This window comes from Budorcas taxicolor, chromosome 2 (genome assembly GCF_023091745.1).
Source record: "Budorcas taxicolor isolate Tak-1 chromosome 2, Takin1.1, whole genome shotgun sequence".
NCBI classification, from domain to species: domain Eukaryota; kingdom Metazoa; phylum Chordata; class Mammalia; order Artiodactyla; family Bovidae; genus Budorcas; species Budorcas taxicolor.
The window spans coordinates 49,129,809-49,151,896 of NC_068911.1; the positions used below are offsets into that span (position 1 = coordinate 49,129,809).

At 48.3% G+C, this 22,088-nt stretch overlaps 1 protein-coding gene across 1 annotated transcript in view; it reads left to right on the forward strand.

The window, feature by feature from the left end:
* The first annotated feature begins 8,078 nt into the window (after positions 1-8,078).
* LIMS2 (LIM zinc finger domain containing 2) overlaps positions 8,079-22,088 on the forward strand; it is a 40,272-nt gene continuing 26,262 nt past the window's right edge. Inside the window, exon 1 of the mRNA XM_052655071.1 lies at positions 8,079-8,202. Within this exon, the coding sequence (XP_052511031.1) occupies positions 8,192-8,202 (11 nt within the window). The 5' untranslated portion in view covers positions 8,079-8,191. The remainder of the gene's footprint in view (positions 8,203-22,088) is intronic.

Below are 22,088 nucleotides of genomic sequence, written 5' to 3' on the forward strand. Positions count from 1 at the left end.
ACAATCAAAGGCTTTGGCATAGTCAATAAAGCAATGAATTGATAAGTAATCACAAATTTTCATTTTCATTTTTAATATGGTAAATATTGATAGATATGACCCACATAAATAAAAGCATCCGTGCTATACTTTGTCATATCCAGGCTACCTAAGTATCTTTGGTATCCTCAATAATTTGGAGAATCACTTACACATATAGGTTTATTTAATCCCCATGACATCTCTATTAAGATTATTGTTACTAACTCTGTTTATAGATGAGGAGACTGAGGCCCAGGGCAGGGAAGCAGTTGTCCATCATATGGCTAGTTTTGAACCCATGTAGCCTGAGTCCGTGGTCTATACTCTTCAAGTCACTGTGCCACACTGCTCTTAAGAGCATGGATTTGTCTACCTGTTATAACATTTCTAAGCTGCAGAACCATTAGATGCAGGCCCAGCCCTTTCCCCCCAGGTGTCTGCACCCTTCTTGCCCAGCAGAATCCTTGGGCTCCAGGTGTCTTCATATGGACATCTTTCGGGTGGCCCTAGGGAAAAAGATGTACAGTTGACTTCTGCTTTGCCCTCATGCTACCCCACATTAATGGACTCAAACCTAACTGAAAGATGTGAAGGTGGAATTATAGCTTCTCTTCATTCCACTGGCCAGAGGCCTTGCCCCTCTCTGTAGCTGGTCAGTCAGTGAAGCAACATTAGTGCTGGTCAAAATTACTGTGCCTTATCCGGTGAGGGGGGAGTGTCCCCAGACCTGCTTCTCCTGGGGCAAATCTCAGACCAGTGAACCGCTAGGAAAATCCAGCATATGTAAGATGAATCTGAGCATCAACTGCATTTTCAAACAGACTCCAGTTTAAAAAAATACTTTCCATCAAGACTTCTTCAAACTACAGATTCACTTACGTGTAGGTAAACTTTTTTATTTATACAAATTCAGTTCAGGAATTTATGTGTTGAGTAAAATGGTATCTGAGATGCTTCCAGCAACAGGAGTGTGATACACAGTTTACAATTAGGCAGCTTATCATATATGTACAAAACTTACCAAGAATATTCAAAATAGTGTTAATCTAACAGATATTTACTGAGCAGCTTCTCTGAGTAGAACCCTGCCCTTAGTTCAAGGGATAGAGCAGCGAATAGGGCAGGAGTCTACCCTGGGAGAGTTTGCGTTCTGGTGTATAGCACATTCATAGCATGAAGACAAGTCATTTTAAACAACACGGCAACACACGTAACATCGCTGGCTCTGGTGAGTAGCCGAGCGCCTGCTCTGTGTCTAGCCAGCCCTCTGCTGGGTGCTGTGTTGTGTACAAGTTAAACAGTTCCAACCTTGAGGTATGTAACATTTGACTGAAAAATGAAAACCAGTTATCCTCATAAAAGTTGTGAACATAGCGCACAGGAATGCCGGCCCACCCCTCGCAAGCAGCAGGAGTCCAGGGAGCTCCCAGGGCAGCATTTTTGTACCACACAGTGTGACTAATGCCCAGTGCTGGACAGCGGGGCAGGCCGGCTCAGGGCCAAACAGTGTGGACATCTGCCATGAAGACACAGAACGTGGAACTGGGAACACAAAAGAATCACAAAATAACTGCACAAGGGTCACAAAGTAACTGCAAGGGGATCACAAAATAACTCTACCCAAATAACACTGGAAGCAAAGTGTCATTCTCATCTTGGGTGATACAGCTCAAGGTAAGTTTTCTTCTTACTGCCTCTGGACGGTTCCCGATACATGAAATTTTTATAGCAGAAAATTATAATTAATTTGATGTGGTAGAAATAATCCTAAGAATTCCCTTCTTTGGGGACAACAATAACTGACAGGGAGGGGTCTTAGTAACTTTTCTTAGGTTACTCCAAGTGATTGCAGATTCTCTCTTCTCACATCCTTGTAGGGGGCAGCTTTAGGGTGTGTGCCTGCTCTAAGCATCAGGCTTCCCAGGGGCTCATGAACCCCGTTTAGCAAACGCTCAGTTTAGTGGCTGCACGTGGAGGCCACCCTGGCTGCTGTACCTTTGCCGGCTCCTCTGATTTCAGAGGGCAGCTGTTGCTCCGTTTGCCCTGCAGCCTTGGCTCCTGGCCTGCAGGGGAATAGACTTTCAGTGGCTCGCCCAGCAGGCACCTCCCCAGGGAGGCAGGCCCTTCCTTCCTTGGCTTCCTCCATCCTCTCTGGACCCACAAAGTGCCTCTGGCTCCGCCTCCAGCTCTAGCCCAGCCTCCTGTCCAGGGAGAGATGGGCCAAAATGCCTGGGTACCTGGTGGTGGCTGGACACTCCCAGCCGCTGCCCAGGCTTCTCCACGTGGCTGTGCCAAGAGGGCCGGGCAGCTGCTGTTCCACAGAGAAGTGACTGGCAGCACTCCACTCAGGGCAGGGAGCAGCAGGAGGAGGCCGAGGGGCAACTCAGCCCTCTGCGGTAGAGACATGTCACAGTGCCCACTGAGTGGTGCTTGTTGCTCTTGAGATATGCATGGGGCCCAGCCTGGTTCTCCCTGCCATTCTCTTTACGGCTTCTAAGTGGTCACGCTACTGTTGGGGTAAAGGACCAGCTGCAGCGGGCATGCCTAGCTCATCCTGGCTGGATGCTAGGCCTCCTGCAAGTCTGGACAGGTTGGGGGTGAGGGTGGGGAGCACCTGATCTTTGTTCTAGACACAGGCTGGAGATGCTCCAATGGGAAGGTTAATGGTTGGTTGTCCTCATGAGAAAGGGGAAGCAATGTTAACCTTAATGTGTGGAAGAAAGATGCTTCTGGAAGCAGGGGAGGCTGATGAAGAACTCTGTGGTCACTGTGCACAGGTGGTTTTTTGTTGGGTAACTGAGGCCAGGATGCAAAATGTGGCCAGGTGCAAAAATGTGGCATTGCTGAATGCCAGCTAGAGGCATTCTTGGTCCAAACTCGGCCACTCTTGGTCCAAACCTGGGAGTTGAGTGAAGTCTATCCCAGAGCTAAGGTAAGAGTGAAATACATTTCTCTCTTCAAAGTTCAAGGCAGGCAGTCTTTGGAAAGGAAGCAGAGCCATGAGTGATAAAGCTCCTGGGCTCAGCTCCACCGCTGAGTAAACCAGATCTGAATAAGGGTCCTGTGTTCTCTTTACATTGAAAAACATCTCTGGGTCTCAGTGGTAAAGAATGCTCTGCCCCTGCAGGAGATGTAAGAGATGAGGGTTTGATCCCTGGGTCGGGAAGATCCCCTGGAGAGGAAATGGCAACCCCCTCCAGTATTCTCGCCTGGAAAATTCCATGGACAGAGGAGCCTGGTAGGCTATAGTCCATGTGGGTCACAAAAGAGTCGGACACGACTTAGCTACTAAATAACAATTTTGTTTTTCTACAAGTGTTAAAAGAGTCAGTGGGTTATGATACCACCAGCTTCTTTCACTGAGTTCTGCATGGTCCAAGAAGTAAGTACATTTTGTGCCGGTCAGACGCTGTGTTCTGAGGGCATGCCCACATTTTAAAATAGAAAAACTTAGGAATTCCCTACCGTCAGAACTCCATACTTCCACTGCAGAACGTGTGGGTTCGATCTCTGGCAGGGAAACTGAGACCCCGCAGGCCGCGTGGCATAGCCATAAAGAAATATTTAAAATAGAAAAATGCATTTGTTAAAATGACAGCTGGCCTGGTGTGTGGGGGTGCACGGAGGCGGGTGTGAGAGGTGGGTGTGCCGCTCACTGTTTGTTTCTCTGCCTGGGGAGAGGCTCCTGCTGGAACAGGCCAGGTGCTTCCCTGCCCTTCCCCAGGGATTCTCACAGGCCTCTTCGGAACAAACTTCAGGCTCGAAGCAGCTGGCTGATTTGAGTTATGTATCCCTATTCTATGAGGCTCAGTGTTGGAGCATCCCCAACACCCTGAGAGGGAAATGCCCAGACCAGTTCCAGGGAGGGGGAGCCCCTGGGGCGCTCACATCACATGGGCCATTATTAACCAGGCATGATACTGGTCCTGCCTGCTGGGAAGGCACTCTGCTCCTGAGGGGGACCTGAGACCTCCTCCTCCTCCACCCACACCACAGCCCCACGTGGCTCTGGGGAAAAGGCCGTTTGCTCAAGGCAGCTGGAGGCCCCAGTTCTCACTGCTGCTGCCGTGGCCATGCTGGTCCAGGGAGGCCCAACCCCTCTTTTGGACCCCATGACCGCCTCCCTCTCCCCCTGCCATGGGACCTCCAGGGAACTGAGTTAGCTCAGGTGTGGCAGTGGGCTGGAGTGGGGAGCGAGAGGGTGGTGTGGGGCAGCCAAGTAAATCCCCTGGGAAGGGGGTGCTCACAGAGAACCTGAGACCCAGAGGGCACGGGGCCTGCACCTAGAGGGACCCTGCACCCCCCAGTCTCTTCTAGGACAGCTGTCACGTTGTCCACTGCTTGCTTTGTGGCCCAGCCTTCCTTGACCCTTGACATCTCAGAGCCTCATCTGTCCTGCTCTGAATCATCACACGCAGTGGCTGAGTCAGTTCTCACTTCTGAGTGTCAGCAGCTCTCTCCCTGTCAAACCCCAGTCTCCGAACTGCACCCTTTCCTCCTCTCTCCTTCACATGACAACTGCCCCCTTCCTGCTCTCTTGAGAGCAGGATTTCCTCCAAGCAGTTATAAAGTTCTCTGCCACCTCCAATGCCCCCATCGGGTGCTGTGTTCCCCACCCCAGGGAGCGCCGTCTGCAGGACCACAGAACCCTGCGAGAGGGCACTGCAGGGCCCTGCCTTACCCAGGTGGCGCTAGTGGTAAAGAACCTGCCTGCCAGTGCAGGACATGAAAGAGATACGGGTCCAATCCCTGGGTCAGGAAGATCTCCTGGAGGAGAGCATGGCAACCCTCTCCAATATTCTTGCCTGGAGAATACTCCCATGGACAGAGGAGCCTGGAGGGCTATGGTCCATTGGGTTGCAAAGAGTCAGACAGACACGACTGAAGCGACTTAGAACACACGCATGCCTTATCCTTCCAGCTTGTCCCCTCACTCCCGTGGGTCTCCTCCTGACACCAAACCCAGGTCCCTTCCTGACCTGCACCTGAAGCAGCTTGCACAAGGGAGCAGAGAGTAGTTGTGCTCTCTGGGCTTCTGTGACACTTCACTCCCACCTCCACACCCTGGCTTCCCTCCCTCACTGGGACCCCTGACCTCTCATCCTTAGAGGGCTTCTGGCTCAGCACAGACACTTTCAGTGACATGAGCCCCAGGGTTGAAACCCTATCTGCACAAAGCCGTCCACATCTTTGCAGAGACGGGACCTCGCTGAGTTCTAGGTTCATGGCACCCACTCCCCTACTACCCTTCCTGGGACGCCCAAAAGGCTCTTCAGTCTTACGTACCCCTCATCTGACCTGCCCCAGCTGTCCTGCCACATGGCCAACAAGCAGGAGAGAAAGAAAACCTGCCAATCATCTGGACTCTTAACAGAAATCACAGCCATGCCCGCCACAAACACCCCAGTCACGCATTCAGCAAAGCTCAAAGAATTTTACCACGAATGCTCAGATACCCGGGCTTCCCTGGTGATGTGGGTTCAGTTCCTGGATGGGGAAGATCCCGTGGAGAAGGAAATGGCAACCAACTTTATTCCATCGACAGAAGAGCTTGGTGGTGGAAAAAATTCAGGATGGTGGCTACCTCAGTTCAGTTCAGTTCAGTTCAGTCGCTCAGTCGTGTCCGACTCTTTGCGACCCCATGAATCGCAGCACCCCAGGCCTCCCTGTCCGTCACCAACTTCCGAAGTTCACTCAGACTCACGTCCATCGAGTCAGTGATGCCATCCAGCCATCTCATCCTCGGTCGTCCCCTTCTCCTCCTGCCCCCAATCCCTCCCAGCATCAGAGTCTTTTCCAATGAGTCAACTCTTCGCATGAGGTGGCTAAAGTACTGGAGTTTCAGCTTTAGCATCATTCCTTCCAAAGAAATCCCAGGGCTGATCTCCTTCAGAATGGACTGGTTGGATCTCCTTGGTTACCTCAGGGAGCTTCAAATAATGGAGCAGGCCTCTTTTGCTTAAGGCTTCTTTCCGAGTAATGTCTGGAAATTCACCATGTTGGTGTCAAAGAGTGTTGTGTCCCGCGCTCAGACTCTGCGCCGGTGCTCTGGCCCCGCCCTCCCCCTTATTTCCGATGCCCCACCCTCGTGTTCTCCTTATCACCTTCTTTCTGACCTGAGTCCCTGCACTTGCTAACTTTTTTCCTCATTCAGTCGCCACCGCCACTTGCCTCTCCACACTCTAAAGCAACCCTGTTCACTGCCTCTTCTTTGCAATACTGTTCCTGATTGAAACCGTATTTATTTGTTTGCAGTTTGTCCCGCATCCCAGCTAAACTCAGTGGGAACCTGGCCCAGGTCCTCTTGTTCACAGCTGAACCCCCAGTGCTTATAAACCATAAATAGTCTTGAATGAAGGGGTGATGAGTGATTGAACATCTGAATAATCACTGCCAGGCAATTGCCAGCTCTTTCCTGCAAATCTGACCTGTAGCAGCACTGTAGGAGGCTGGCAGACAGCTCCTTGAGGCTCCACCTCTCTAGCAGGGCTGAATGACGGCCAAGTCACCACCCAGCTCTTGCTGAGTTTGCCCAGGCCCAGGGAAGAGGCACTCTGAGTGACAGGCGAGCAGCAGAGAGCTCCTGTTTGGCCACAGGTAGATCCCCTCCTGCTCAGTGACCATACAAAGTGGGGCTAGAAGGCTGGAGGGCAGGCATGGGATCACCAGGTAGGGAGCAGGTCCCTTTGGTGTTCTGCTCTCTACCTTTCATCCCCTTTGGTTCCCACGAAACCCCAATATTTGATTAAGCATCCAGTCCATTGCTGGTGCACAACCTCCAACGCATTTGTGTCTCTGTGTCGGCAATCATGAAAAGCATTTCTCTATCAACAGGCGGATGACCCGAGAAAGCATCCATACTTTCCACTTAATCATCAAATTGCAGTTAATCAGAATCAACCAAGACACATTTGCAAAAAGAACTGCAAACTGCAATAGTTTCAAGATATCAGCTGCTTAGGAGCTGCCTTTCCCATCGCTCTGGATTCCACTGTTCATTTGTGGGTTGCTACTTTGCATGGCCATTTCTAGATAGTTTTTGTCTGTTTCCAAGAAGTAAGGCAATGTTCAGTTGGTTTAACAGACCAGGCTGCTCAGTTTTATCCCAGCTTTGGTATTTGGGCTGCCTTGAATTATGAGCTACATACACTCCACTGCCTCGCTAGAAATTTCTGCCTTTAGGTGGAGTAAACGTTTTGTTTATTTAACATTTTTATTCAGAATATGTTCCCTAAATTTTTGTATTTCTCCAGGTCAGTTTAAAGACTCCTCTCTAGCTTTCCTTGATTCTCCTCCTCAACTTCTGGCGTTTGGTTCATCTTTATAGAGTAACTTCTGCTAGGTTAGGGGGCTGCTCACAGACTCCGATGACTTGGCTATCTCCGGGGGAGGGCACTGGCCTGTAAGTATGCAGAATCAGGCTTCTGACTCAAAGGGGGCGCCCCTCGACCTTGACTTTCCTGGAAGCGGGACTCCGTAGACTGGGAGTCCCCAGTGCCCCGGGAGGGAGTCGGTGTCCAGATACGTCTGTCTGCAGAATTAAAGCGTGAAGGTGGCCCCTTCTGCCCGGGGCCGCAGCGGGCACTCGGGGTTGGGGGCCAGGGAGGAGGTGGCTTCGGCATCTCTCCCCGTTGCTCCCTCCCCCGCACGTGTTCGCGTTCCAGGGCAGCCTGGGACAGCCGGAGCGGGGAAGCTCCGGGCGGGGCGCCCCAGCGGGGCAAGGGGGCTCGTTCGTGTTTATTATAACTTCACTCCCTTTTAAAGGAAAGCTATGCCCGGAATCCGGGAGGTGGCGAGCGAAGCCGGCGGGGAGGACGTGACCCGCGCGCTCCGCAGGCCGTGCTCGGGTGTCCCCAGAGGCGAGGCTGCGCGGGGGGCGCGGCGCCCCCTCCCCGCCCTCCGGCGCGCTGTGCCCACCGCCTCGCCGCCGCCTCCCGCACCCCGCCTCCTGGGCGCGGCGGGCCCACCCGACCCTGCCCTGCAGAGCGAGCCCCCACCTCCGGCTCGGCGGGCTGGGCGGGGCGGGGCTGGGCGCGCGGCGGGCGGAGCGGCTCCGGCTTTTTTTGGGCGTCTCCTCGCTCCGGGCGCGGACCTGCCGGCGGGCGCTCAGCGAGCGGCGGCGGCGGCTCGGGGGTCCCGAGGCGGCCCGGGTTCGGCGTGCGCAGCCACCATGACGGGAAGGTAACTGTCCCTCCCTGCGCCCCTGGGTGGTGGGCGCCGTGGGCCCGGGAGGGGACGCCTGGGGCGCCGGGCTGGGCGGGGCTGCGGGGCAGGACCCCGGCCAGCCCAGACCCCTGCGGGCACCCCGGCCTCACCAGGCCCCGGCCCCTCCACCTCTCCCCGTCCCCGGGTGGCAGCGCTGGTCAGGTCAGGGGCGCCTGCCCCGCTCCCGCGCGTCCAGCCCTCTGGCCGGCCCCGGGCAGCGGCAGGTGAAGGGTCTGTCCTGTCCCGGACGATGGAGCCATTACCACACCCGCCCCCTGCTCCCGAGAACTAGCGCTCCGAGGGGCCAGGGACTTGCTCAAGGTCACTACCAACTGAAAGGCACGGCGTCAAAACCCAGGCGGTCGGCGCCTGCCGGCTTCCCTGTCCCCTCGCTGGGTGACCCTGGTGACAGGTCACCTCTGGAGCCTTCTGTTTCCTGCTCAGCAGAGGAGGGTGGTAAAAATGGTAAACGGTCGGTCTGGGGACCTAGCCAGACCTGCCCCCAACACAGGCTGCACAGGAATGGGTTGAACCCCAGAAACTCCCCCAGGCCTGGCCCGGCTTCCACTTTTATATCCCTTGTGGCCATTTCACAGATGAGATGACTGACGCCCCATAGGCCAGTGACTCACCAGGCCAGTCACATGTCCACCAGCGTCTGGCCAGTGCTGGCCCCCGCAACCGTTTCTGGAACCTGGCTGGGTACAAGTGCATGACTCAGGGGTGGGAGGGGCTGGTCTCTGAGGCCCACAGGGCCCCTTCCAGCCAAGCCCTGGGAGGAGGATGCTCTTCTTTATGACCCCTTGACTTGGCGCTGGAGGCTGGAGGGGACCCCGTGGCTTTGCTGGGGAAAGGAGCTTGGAGAGGCAGTACTCAGAAATGGGGAGCAGCCACAGAGGGCAGAGTGGTGGCCCCAAAACCTAGGCAATGTGCAGGGCAGTCACCCAGCCTTCAGGGTCACACAGATCACGAAAGGCTATGGCCTGGAGTCCTAGCGCAGTCCCAGGAGCCAGCACAGACCCTGTCACCTGGGGAGTCCTGTGCTTCACATGCAGTTTACTGCCCCCTTCCCAGACCTCCCGCCGCAGCCCAGGTCTGCCGACAAAGCCCGCTCCCAATGCTCACCCTCCTAGTGTGCTCTTGCCTTCCTGTCCCTCGCAGGGCACCCCGGCTGCCTCACTCCCCACCCTCTAAGCTCCCGAGGAAAAAAAGGGAGAGAGAACAGGGACAGAAACAGGAGCAGCGACAGACGGGTGTTGGTGTGGGGCTGGGATGCGTCACAGGTGGTTTTCCAGGCACAGCGGGGATCGCATAAGGCCGAGCTGCAGGATGTCAGCTTCCATAGCAGCTTCAGCTCTGATGCTCTGGGCTGGGGAGAAGCAGAAACCCAGATGCACCTCTGTTCCCTCAGCAGGAATTCTTTCCCCCCTGAATCCCGAGGGTCTTCAGGGGAGAGGGGCGTATCAGACTGGCCAGAGAACAGCGCCGCAGGAGAAGCTGGGAATGCAGGCCAGGGTGGGAACAGGGGCCAGCCCGCTCCAGCTGCTGCCCAGCTCCAGTGGGCACCCTGATCCCAAAAGATGCTAGTCATCGAATGACACAGGAGCTGGAGTGAGCCTTGGAAAACTCTGAGTTGGGTTAAAAGTAGAACTGCTCATCTTAGAGAGTTAGGGGCTCCTCTGGTGCCTCAGACAGTAAAGAATCTGCCTGCATTGTGGGAGATCTGGGTTCTATCCCTGGGCCAGGAAGATCCCCTGGAGAAGGGAATGGCTATCCACTTCAGTACTCCTGCCTGAAGAATTCCCTGGACAGAGGAGCCTGGCGAGCTACAATCCACTGAGGTCCAAAGAGTTGGACACGACTGAGCAACTAATACTTTCACTCCCTCACTAGGAAAACCCAGAAACAAAGAGGTAACAGAAACATTAACAGAAAGAAAGGAAGAAAATAGCCCGTGGCTCCACTCTTCAGAAATGCCCTCAGTAACATTTTGGTGGCTTTCTTCTTTTTTTGTGTATTCTTCTGTTGTTTTTCACAAGCTGTGAGTGGTCTGTGAGCCCATGCTCCCATCCTCCTTTGAAGCTGGCCTACCACATGTGGCATCCATGCGAGGGCTGGCTGACCTCCCTTCCACATGCAGACATAGGGGCCAGCCTGGCGGAGGAATGGACATCTGACCCAGCCTTTGGGGTGGGTGAGGTTTTTCCTGTCCCAGAAGCTGTGGAGTTTCATTTTCATTCTGTTTCATGCCACCGTGCCCTCCACACATCCACTACCCCCATGAAATGCCAGGGCAGTTCTCACACCTGGATGCTGGTTTTCCCCACATCATCCCTTGCTGCCCGGACCAGACTGATTTTTGGAAATTACCCTCTCCTTGTACACCTCCTGCACCTTCTGGGTTCTCCCTGCCAACGGTGTAAAGCCCCAGCCCTCCAAGCAGGGGGGGGAGCCACTGAAGGGACCTGGAGTGCCAGGCATGGCTGGGCACTTTGGAACTACTCCTCTGAGTACTGTTAGGAAAGGGGCTGCTGAGGAAGAGACAGGGAAGGAGACCAGCCAGGTGGCAAGCAGTGATGAAGCCTCCCCTTAGCAGCCATGGGGCAAGAGAAGAGGAGAGGGATTCAGGGGACCTGGGAGGTGGAGTCTGGACCCAGGGCAGGTGCCCATTTTGTGGTGGCAGGTGTGGGAGTGGACACAGAGCTAGTTTGAGCCATGAAGCATTTGGAGAGTGGTGGTAAGTCTCGGGGGAAACCCTGAGACTGGACATGACGGCCTGTAGCCCAGAAGGCTGAGCTAGGCCAGAAGAGGGAATGAGGCCCGGGACGTGGGCATGGTTATTTAGGAAGCCTCCATGCTGTGGGAAGAGGCTCAGCCCTGGCTGCAGCTCTGAAAACTCTGGACTTAAAAACACCGTGTCTTTGTCCCAGCTGAAGGGACATTTGACGTCAACGTTTTCCAACCTTGGGCGGGTCACCTCCCCTGCCCAGGGAGCTGACCTGTCAGCGGCTGTCCTCCAGAGGGAGCCTGGGGCACAGTGTGCACAGCTGTGACTCAGTGGCTTGGCCTGTTGGAGGGGAGGCCCACCCATCACATGACCGACACCCACAGAGGCCGCCAGCTCACAGCTGGGCCCCATGCTTGGCACCGTGCAGAGTGGGGCTGCTGGATCCCTGTCCTCACACCTACCAGCCCCCTCCCCCTGTCCACCACACCCCCCCAGTGCTCCCAGATGGTCCCCACCCCCCTGAGGAATATGCCCAGTGACTCCCTCAGCAGAGGAGCCTACCAAGGAGCAGCTAGGGTGGAAGCCAGAGCCCCTGGGACAGCACATGGGGCTGTGATGGACTCAGGGGTTTAAGCAAAGTGTGAAGCAGGTGACAAGGGATGTGCAGCTGGGCCCTGAGCCCCAGACTGGGTCTGACTGGGCCTCGCCCATGGCCCTCACCTCCTCCCTTTTCTTCTTCTGGTGGAGACTCCGCTCTCTGGCTGGCCAGGGGAGTGCTATGGGGCCTGATCTATAGGGTGTGTGCAGTTCCATGCTGTAACACCTCTTACTTGGGCTCACTTCAAGCTACCAAGGTGATGTGAACCAGTTCCCAGAGTTCCTGAAAACTGAGCACTCGGCACTTGTGAGGTGGCCTGCTGCTTGGGGAGGGACTGGGCTCTCCCTGCACAGCGGCTGACCTACCTCTCCAGCCACACGGCCGCTCTCTGCTCCCAGCTACTACATGCAGTCACACTTAAAGCATCCTTAGAGCTTCATTTCTGCCGGGGGGTAGGGGAGGAAGGGAGGGGAGCAGAGGGAGGCACCTGAACAGTCCTTCTTGTTCTGTTTATTCAGATCTCCTGAATTTTGGATGATGACTGTTCATTCAAGAGGACCTAGTAAGATGATCTTAATGAGATGCTCACGTGAGATGACTGTATCTCTCTAAGATGAGATGTCTCATATATGTGTATATGAAACCAAACATACATGCACAGTAAGAAAATACAATCACTCAAAATGCCCTGATGAAATTATCATTCATCTCAGCCATGCCAAAGGATCTGGGCTAGTTGTCTTCAGCCCCCCAATGAGACTGGCTCTGTCAGAGAGGCTGTGGTGGTATCGCTGGCTGCCCTGGGGATGGCACTCACCGCCCAGAAAGAGATAGCAACCCCGCCTCCCAGCTTCGTGCTGCTTCTGGGGCCCTTGTCTCTTAGTAAGCAGCATAGTTGCATGCTTCACTATGTGTGTGCTGCTTTAACATTTGGGATATGAATCCCATGCCATGAAATTCACTATCAGAGTGTGCAGGTCAGTGGTTTATAGTATATTTACCAGGTTATGCAACTATCACCACTAATTCTGAATATTTTCATCACCCCCAAAAGAAACCCATTTGCAGCTAATCCCTTCTTCCCCCAGCCCCTGGCGGTCACTAGTCTGCTTTCTGTCTCCACAGGTTTGCCTGTTCTGGACATTTCATATAAATGGAGCCATACATTATGTGGCCTTTTTTTTTTTTTTCCTGTCTAGCTTCTTTCATTTAGCATAATGTTTTCAAGGTTCATTTATATTGTTGTATGAATCAGTACTTTGTTCCTTTTTTGACCAAATAATATGCCCTTATATGGATAAACCACATTTTATCTGTATATTCATTTGTGGTGGAAATTTTGTTTCCACTTTTGGCTCTTATGAATAAGTGCTGCTGTGAATATTCCTACATATATTGCCTACTATCTGGAGAATATACCTAGGAGTGGAATTTTGGGGTCCTATAATAACTTTATGTTGAACTGAGGAATTGCCAAGCTGTATTCCAAGTAACTGCATCAATTTTACATTCACACCAAGAATGTCTGAGGGTTCCATTCTCTCCACTTACCGTTATCTGTTTTTGTAGGTGTAAAGTGACACCACACTATGGTTTTGACTTTTATTTCCCCAGTGACTTGTGATCTTGGACACTTTTTCAGGAGCTTATTGGCTGCTTGTTGATCTTATCTGGAGAAATGTCTAGTCAAATTCTGTGCCTGTTTTAAGATTGGGTTCTTTTTATTGCTGGATTGTAAGAGTTCATGTATTCTGGATACTAAATATTTATCAGATATATAATTTGCAAATATTTTCTGCTGTGGGTTGTCTTCACTTTCCTGGTAGTGTCCTTAAATACACAGAAGTTCTAAACTTTGGTGAAGTCCTACTTATTTCTTTGTGCCTAGAGTCTGAGCTGCAGCTGCAGGGTCTTTTGTTGCTGTGTGTGAGCTCTCCAGTTGTAGCACATGGGTTACTTTCTCTGCAGCTTGTGGGGTCTTACTTCCCCTACCAGGGATGGGACCTGTGCCCCCATGTTGCAAGGCAGATGATTAACCAGCAAGTCCCTATTTATTTATTTCTGATGGCTTGAGTTTTTGGTGTCATATCGAGGAAATGTACCTAATTTATAAATATTTACACGTATGCTTTTTTTCCCCTGGAGTGTTTAGCATTGATTCTTTAATATTTCTGTTTTCAGTACCTGAGTCGGTTTCTATTTCTGTATTTTATGAGTCAGGTTTTATAAACGACCTGAAGTGGAGGTTTAAAATCATTCTTTTGCATGTGACTATTCAGTGGTTCTAGCATCATTTGTTGACAAGACTATTCTTTTATCATTGGCAGTCTTGTCAAAAGTAAGTTGACCCATAATAAAAGCCATATATGATAAACCCAGAGCAAACATTATCCTCAATGGTGAAAACTTGAAAGCATTTTCCTTAAAGTCAGGAACAAGACAAGGGTTCAATCACCACTACTATTCAACATATTTTTGGAAAGTTTACCCACAGCAATCAGAGAAGAAAAAGAAATAAAAGGAATCCAGATTGGAAAAGAAAAAGTAAAACTCTCGCTGTTTGCAGATGACATGATCCTTTACATAGAAAACCCTAAAGAAACCACCACTGATCACTAGAGCTAATCAATGAATACAGTAAAGTTCAGGATATAAAATTAACACACAGAAATCCCTTGCATTCCTCTTACACTGACAATGAGTGAGAAATTGAGGAAACAATTCCATCCACCATTGCAATGAAAATAATAAAATACTTAGGAATAAATTTACCTAAAGAAACAAAAGACCTATATATAGAAAACTATAAAACACTGATGAAACAAATCAAAGATGACACAAATAGATGGAGAAATATACCACATTCATGGATCAGAAGAACCAATATAGTGAAAATGAGTACACTACCCAAAGCAATCTAAAGATTCAGTGCAACCCCTATCAAGCTACCAATGGTATTTTTCACAGAACTAGAACAAATAATTTCACAATTTGTATGAAAATACAAATAGTCAAAGCAATTGAGAAAGAAGAATGGAACTGGAGGAATCAACTTGCCTGACTTCAGACTATACTACGAAGCTACAGTCATCTAGACAGTGTGGTACTGACACAAAGACAGAAATATAGATCAATGGAACAAATAGCAAGTCCAGAGATAAATCCACGCACCTACGGATACCTTATCTTTGACAAAGGAGGCAAGAATATACAATGGAGAAAAGACAATCTCTTTAACAAGTGGTGCTGGGAAAACTGGTCAACCACCTGTAAAAGAATGAAACTGGAATACTCTCTAACACCATACACAAAAATAAATTCAAAATGGGTTAAAAATCTAAATGTAAGACCAGAAACCATAAAACTCCTAGAGGAGAACATAGGCAAAACACTCTCGGACATAAATCACAGCAGGATCCTCTATGACCCATTTCCCAGAGTAATGGAAATAAAAGCAAAAATAAATAAATGGGACCTCAATTCAGTTCAGTTAAGTCACTCAGTCGTGTCCGACTCTTTGTGACCCCATGAATCACAGCACGCCAGGCCTCCCTGTCCATCACCATCTCCCGGAGTTTACTCAGATTCATGTCCATCGAGTCAGTGATGCCATCCAGCCATCTCATCCTCAGTCATCCCCTTCTCCTCCCGCCCCCAATCCCTCCCAGCATCAGAGTCTTTTCCAATGAGTCAACTCTTCGCATGAGGTGGCCAAAGTACTGGAGTTTCAACTTTAGCATCATTCCTTCCAAAGAAATCCCAGGGCTGATCTCCTTCAGAATGGACTGGTTGGATCTCCTTGCAGTCCAAGGGACTCTCAAGAGTGTTTTCCAACACCACAGTTCAAACGCATCAATTCTTTGGCGCTCAGCCTTCTTCACAGTCCAACTCTCACATCCATACATGACCACGGGAAAAACCATAGCCTTGACTAGATGGACCTTAGTCGGCAAAGTAATGTCTCTGCTTTTGAATATGCTATCTAGGTTGATCATAACTTTTCTTCCAAGGAGTAAGCGTCTTTTAATTTCATGGCTGCAGTCACCATCTGCAGTGATTTTGGAGCCCCCCAAAATAAAGTCTGACACTGTTTCCACTGTTTTCCCATCTATTTCCCATGAAGTGATGGGACCTAATTAAACTTAAAAGCTTTTGCACAATGAAGGAAACTCTAAGCAAGGTGAAAAGACAGGCTTCAGAATGGGAGACAACAATAGAAAATGAAGCAACGGACCAAGAATTAATCTCAAAAATATACAAGCAGCTCATACAGTTCAATACCAGAAAAATAAACGACCCAATAAAAAAAATGAGCCAAAGAACTAAGCAAACATTTCTCCAAAGAAGACAAACAGATGGCTAACAAACACATGAAAAGATGCTCATAAGATCACTCATTATCAGAGAAATGCAAATCAAAACCACAATGAGGTATCATCTCACGCCAGTCAGAATGGCTGCTATCAAAAAGTCTACAAACAATAAATGCTGGAGAGGGTGCGCAGAAAAGAGAACCCTCTTACACTGTTGGTGGGAATGCAAACTAGTACAGCCACTATGAAGAACAGTGTGGAGATTCCTTAAAAAACTGGAAATAGAACTGTCATATGACCCAGCAATCCCACAGGTGGGCATATGCACCGAGGAAACCAGAATTGAGAGACACACGTACCCCAATGTTCATCACAGCACTGTTTACAATAGCTAGGACATGGAAGCAACCTAGATGTCCATCAGCAGATGAATGGATAAGAAAGCTGTGGTACATATACACAATAGAATATTACCCAGATATTAAAAAGAACACATTTGAATAAGTTCTAATGAGGTGGATGAAACTGGAGCCTATTATACAGAGTGAAGTAAGTCAGAAAGAAAAACACCAATAGAGTATCAGTTCAGTTCAGTTCAGTTCAGTCACTCAGTTGTGTCTGACTCTTTGCGACCCCATGAATCACAGCACGCCAGGCCTCCCTGTCCATCGCCAACTCCCGGAGTTCACTCAGATTCATGTCCATTGAGTCAGTGATGCCATCCAGCCATCTCATCCTCAGTCGTCCCCTTCTCCTCCTGCCCCCAATCCCTCCCAGCATCAGAGTCTTTTCCAATGAGTCAACTGTTCGCATGAGGTGGCCAAAGTACTGGAATTTCAGCTTCAGCATCATTCCCTCCAAAGAAATCCCAGGGCTGATCTTCAGAATGGACTGGTTGGATCTCCTTGGAGTCCAAAGGACGCTCAAGAGTCTTCTCCAACACCACAGTTCAAAAGCATCAATTCTCCGGCGCTCAGCCTTCTTCACAGTCCAACTCTCACATCCATACATGACTACTGGAAAAACCATAGCCTTGACTAGACGGACCTCTGTTGGCAAAGTAATGTCTCTGCTTTTGAATATGCTATCTAGGTTGGTCATAACTTTTCTTCCAAGGAGTATATTAATGTATATATATGGAATTTAGAAAGATAATGATGACTCTATTTGTGAGATAGCAAAAGAGACACAGATATAAAGAACACGCTTTTGGACTCTGTGGGAGAAGGCGAGGGTGGGATTTGAGAGAATAGCATTGAAACATGCATATAACCATATGTGAAATAGATGACCAGCCCAAGTTTGATGCATGAAACAAGGAACTCAAAGCCGGTGCACTGGGACAACCCTGAGGGATGGGATGGGGAGGGAGGTGGGAGAGGGTTTCAGGATGGGGGAAACATGTACACCCATGGCTGATTCATGTCAATGTATGGCAAAAACTACTACAATATTGTAAAGTAATTAGCCTCCAATTAAAATAAATAAATTTTAAGAATCAGTTGACCATGGATGTGTGGGATTATTTCTGAATTCTCAATCCTATTCCACTGATGTATCTGTCTGTCCTTATGCCAGTACCTTACTGTTTTGATTACTGTAACTCAGTAGTAAGTTAGGAAATTGGAAAATGTGAGGCCTCTGGTTTTGTTCTTCTTCAAGTTGTTTTCAATAACTATTCTGAGTTCCTTGCATTTGTTTCCATGTGAATTTTAGGATTACCTTGTCCATTTCTATTAAAAAGGCAGTTAGAATTTTGATAGGGATGGTGTTGAATCCATAGGACATGTGTAGGAGGGGGAAATATTGCTATCTTAACAATGTTAGGTTTTCTAATCCATGAACATGGGATGTCTTTCTATTTCTTTAGGTATTCTTTAATTTCTTTCAACAATATTGTGTAGTTATCAGTATATATACCACGTGTGCAGGCTCAATCATGTTTTACTCTTTGCAGCCTCATGGGCTAGCGTCCTCTGACCATGGAATCTTCCAGGCAAGAATACCAAAGTGGGTTGCTTTTTCCTACTCCAGGGAATCTTCATGACCCAGAGATTGAACCCACGTATCATGCACCGCCTGCATTGGCAGGCAAATTCTTTACCACTGTGCCACCTAAGGCTTATACTTCTTTGGTTAAATTTATTTCTAGGTATTTTTTCCTTTTGATGCTATTTGATCCCACAGACAGAGGAGCCTGATGCGCTACAGTCCCTGGGGTCACAAAGAGTCAGACATGACTGAAGCAACTTAGCATGCACACATAGCCATTCCTGTCTTCTTTTGGTTGCTGTTTGTATAGTATATCTTTGACATTCTCTTACTTTCCAGCTTTCTGTGGTTTTGAATGTAAAGTGAGTCTCTTGTAGAAAGCATATAATTGGATCACATTTAAAACAGTCATTCAAAAAAAGTTAAAAAACTTTTTGATTGGAAAGTTTAATACATTTCAATTCAGTTGAGTCACTCAGTCATGTCTCACTCTTTGCTACCCCATGGACTGCAGCACACCAGGCTTCCCTGTCCATCACCAACTCCCGGAGCTTGCTCAAACTCATGTCCATCGAGTCAGTGATGCCATCCAACCACCTCATCCTCTGTCGTCCCCTTTTCCTCCTGCCTTCAGTTTTTCCCAGCATCAGGGTCTTTTTCGACGTGTCAGTTCTTCACATCAGGTGGCCAAAGCATTGGAGCTTCAGCTTCAGCATCGGTCCTTCCAGTGAATATTCAGAACTTATTTCCTTTAGGATTGACTGGTTTAATCCATTTATGTTAATGTAATTACTGATAACTGGGGTTTACATCTGCCACTTTGCTATTTTTCTCTATGTATCATGTCTTTTTTTGTTTCTCAGTTGCTACACCATTGCCTTCTTTTGTGTTAAATTATTTCATTATGCAGTCATCTTTAAGCCAAATGGGAAAAAAAGGTTTACAAACAAAAAATACATTTATATTGCCTTTTATTTTTATCTTATGGTTCCCGTTACTGCTCTTAGTTTCTTCATGTGGATTCAAATTGTTGTCTAGCGTCCTTTCATTTCATCCTTTGATATTTCCTTTTAACTCTAGGATTTCTGCTTGGTTCCATTTTATCATTTCTATCAATTGCTATTCTACATTTGATAATGCATCATTTTCATGCTTTTCTTTAGGTTTGTAGACCTGGCTTCCTTTAGTTCTTTGAACATATTTAAATTAGCTGATTTGAAGTCTGTCTAGTAAGTCTAACATCTGGGCTTCCTCAGGGCTTCCTTTCTACTGATTGCTTTTCTGTTTTCCCCTGTGTCTAGGTCATTTTTTGTTGTTTCTTTGCATGTATCTTAACTTTTGCTGAGAACGGAACTTTTCAAATAAAATAATGTGGTGTGGCAGCTTTGGAAACCAGATTCTCCCTAATCCCCTGGTTTTGTTGGTGCTGCTTATGATTTGTTTGTTTGTTTAGTGACTTTCCTGAACTTACTCTATAAAGTCTGTATCTCTGTCATTTGTGGCCACTGCAGTCTCTGCCTGGTTAGTTTAGTGGTCAACTAATGACTGGACAGAGATTTTTTTTTTTCTTCAAACATGCTGCATGGCCTATGGGATCTTAGTTTCTTGACCAGGGGTTGAACCTGAGTCCCTGCATCCCTGCACAGGAAGCTTGGAGTCTTAGCCACTGAACTACTATGGAAGTCTTTGGATAGAGATATTTTTGAATGCCTGAAACTGTTGACTTAAAAAAATGCACAATGTGCGAGTTGTGAGTTAAGTTTTATCTGGGTCAAAGTGCGGGCTATACTCCGAGAGACAGCATTTCAGATAGCTCTGAGAAGCTGCTCTCAGTAGGGTAGAGGGGAAGGTCAGTATACGTAGGATTTTTGTGTCAGGAGAACACATGCAATTAAGCACTGATTTTTTTTTTTTTTTTTTTTTGGCAAAAGGTTTCTGCTAGTCATGAGGAACTGCCATCACCATGAAGGATTTTAGTGCTTTTCTCGATATGAGAAGATATCTAACTATAATACCTGTTCTGCCAGTTTTTCTCAGAGCACAGAGTGCCTCATTTCTGCTCTCCATCCTAATCTCCTTTCAGAGAGTGTTGAAAGTTAGCAGATACAGCAGCACCTGATTTAACCCTTTTAGACGTAGATGGCAAGTGCCGATGGCAAGTGCCAAAATTTGTAGTTGACAAAATCAGTGTCTCCCAGCTTTTACGGAAGGCTCTGAATGTATTTTTGGGCACATTTTCAACATTCAACGTGGCACTTTACAACTCTGCCCTAGTCCTCACTTCCTGCTGTATGGAGCTAAAATGATCTGTCAGAAGTGAAAGCTTAGGACCTTCTAAGGTCTTTCCTGAGCGTACACACAGCCCACAGCCCCAGGCATGTACATGGCCTTCTAGATTCCCAGGGATATGTCAGTTCTTTTCAGAGCTCCCAAGCACATCTAATTCCTTGGTTTTTCCTTTTAAGCTTCTTTAAGTTAGTCATCTGTTTGCCAACTGTTATCCATTGTCTGTGACAATGATATCATAAGTGGTTATGATAGTAATATATTTGAAAAACTCTCCCTAGGAGAGGCTTTCAGCACTGGGTTGGTATGACTGAGGGCACATAAAGAAAAGCCTTCAAGTGTGATCTTCAAGGGAAGACCAGGCCATTCTTTGGGAATGAAGCCTTGAAAGAATTTCAGCCCTCTTCTCCCCCGTTACTGGGAATGTCGGCAGTTACTTTTCTAGGCAGCTATGGAGTTAGGAATTGGGGATTAAGGTACTAAGATAAGTTAAAATACCGTAAAAGTGTTCTTACAAAGATTTAGCTTTCTTTTCTTTTTTTCTTGCTTTTATTCCCTCCCAGTTATTTTTTAGCTTATCTATATTTCAGTTCAGTTCAGTTCGGTTCAGTCACTCAGTCGTGTCCTACTCTTTGCGACCCCATGAATCGTAGCACGCCAGGCCTCCCTGTCCATCACCAACTCCCGGAGTTCACTCAGACTCACGTCCATCGAGTCAGAGATGCCGTCCAGCCATCTCATCCTCGGTCGTCCCCTTCTCCTCCTGCCCCCAATCCCTCCCAGTATCAGAGTCTTCTCCAGTGAGTCAACTCTTCGCATGAGGTGGCCAAAGTACTGGAGTTTCAGCTTTAGCATCATTCCTTCCAAAGAAATCCCCAGGTTGATCTCCTTCAGAATGGACTGGTTGGATCTCCTTGCTGTCCAAGGGACTCTCAAGAGTCTTCTCCAGCACCACAGTTCAAAAGCATCAATTCTTCGGCACTCAGCCTTCTTCACAGTCCAACTCTCACATCCATACATGACCACTGGAAAAACCATAGCCTTGACTAGACGGACCTTAGTCAGCAAAGTAATGTCTCTGCTTTTGAATATGCTATCTAGGTTGGTCATAACTTATCTTCCAAGGAGTAAGCGTCTTTTAATTTCATGGCTGCAATCACCATCTGCAGTGATTTTGGAGCCCCCAAAAATAAAGTCTGACACTGTTTCCACTGTTTCCCCATCTATTTCCCATGAAGTGATGGGACCAGATGCCATGATCTTCATTTTCTGAATGTTGAGATTTAAGCCAACTTTTTCACTCTCCTCTTTCACTTTCATCAAGAGGCTTTTTAGCTCCTCTTCACTTTCTGCCAAAAGGGTGGTGTCATCTACATATCTGAGGTTATTGATATTTCTCCCGGCAATCTTGATTCCATCTTGTGTTTCTTCCAGTCCAGCGTTTCTCATGATGTACTCTGCCTGTAAGTTAAATAAACAGGGTGACAATATACAGCCTTGACATACTCCTTTTCCTATTTGGAACCAGTCTGTTGTTCCATGTCCAGTTCTAACTGTTGCTTCCTGGCCTGCATACAGATTTCTCAAGAGGCAGGTCAGGTGGTCTGGTATTCCCATCTCTTTCAGAATTTCCCACAGTTTCTTGTGATCCACACAGTCAAAGGCTTTGGCATAGTCAATAAAGCAGAAATAGATGTTTTTCTGGATTTTTATTGAGATATAATATTAATTTTAGAAAATGTGCAATATAATGATTTGATATTTGTATATAATTGTGAAATGATCACACAGTAAGTCTAGTTAACACCTGACACCATAATTATGAAAATATTTTTCCTTGTGATGAGAACTTTTAAGATTTATTCTCTTGGCAACTTTCAAATATGAAATACAGTATTATTAACTATAGTCACCCTGCTGTACATTACATCCCCATGACTTATTT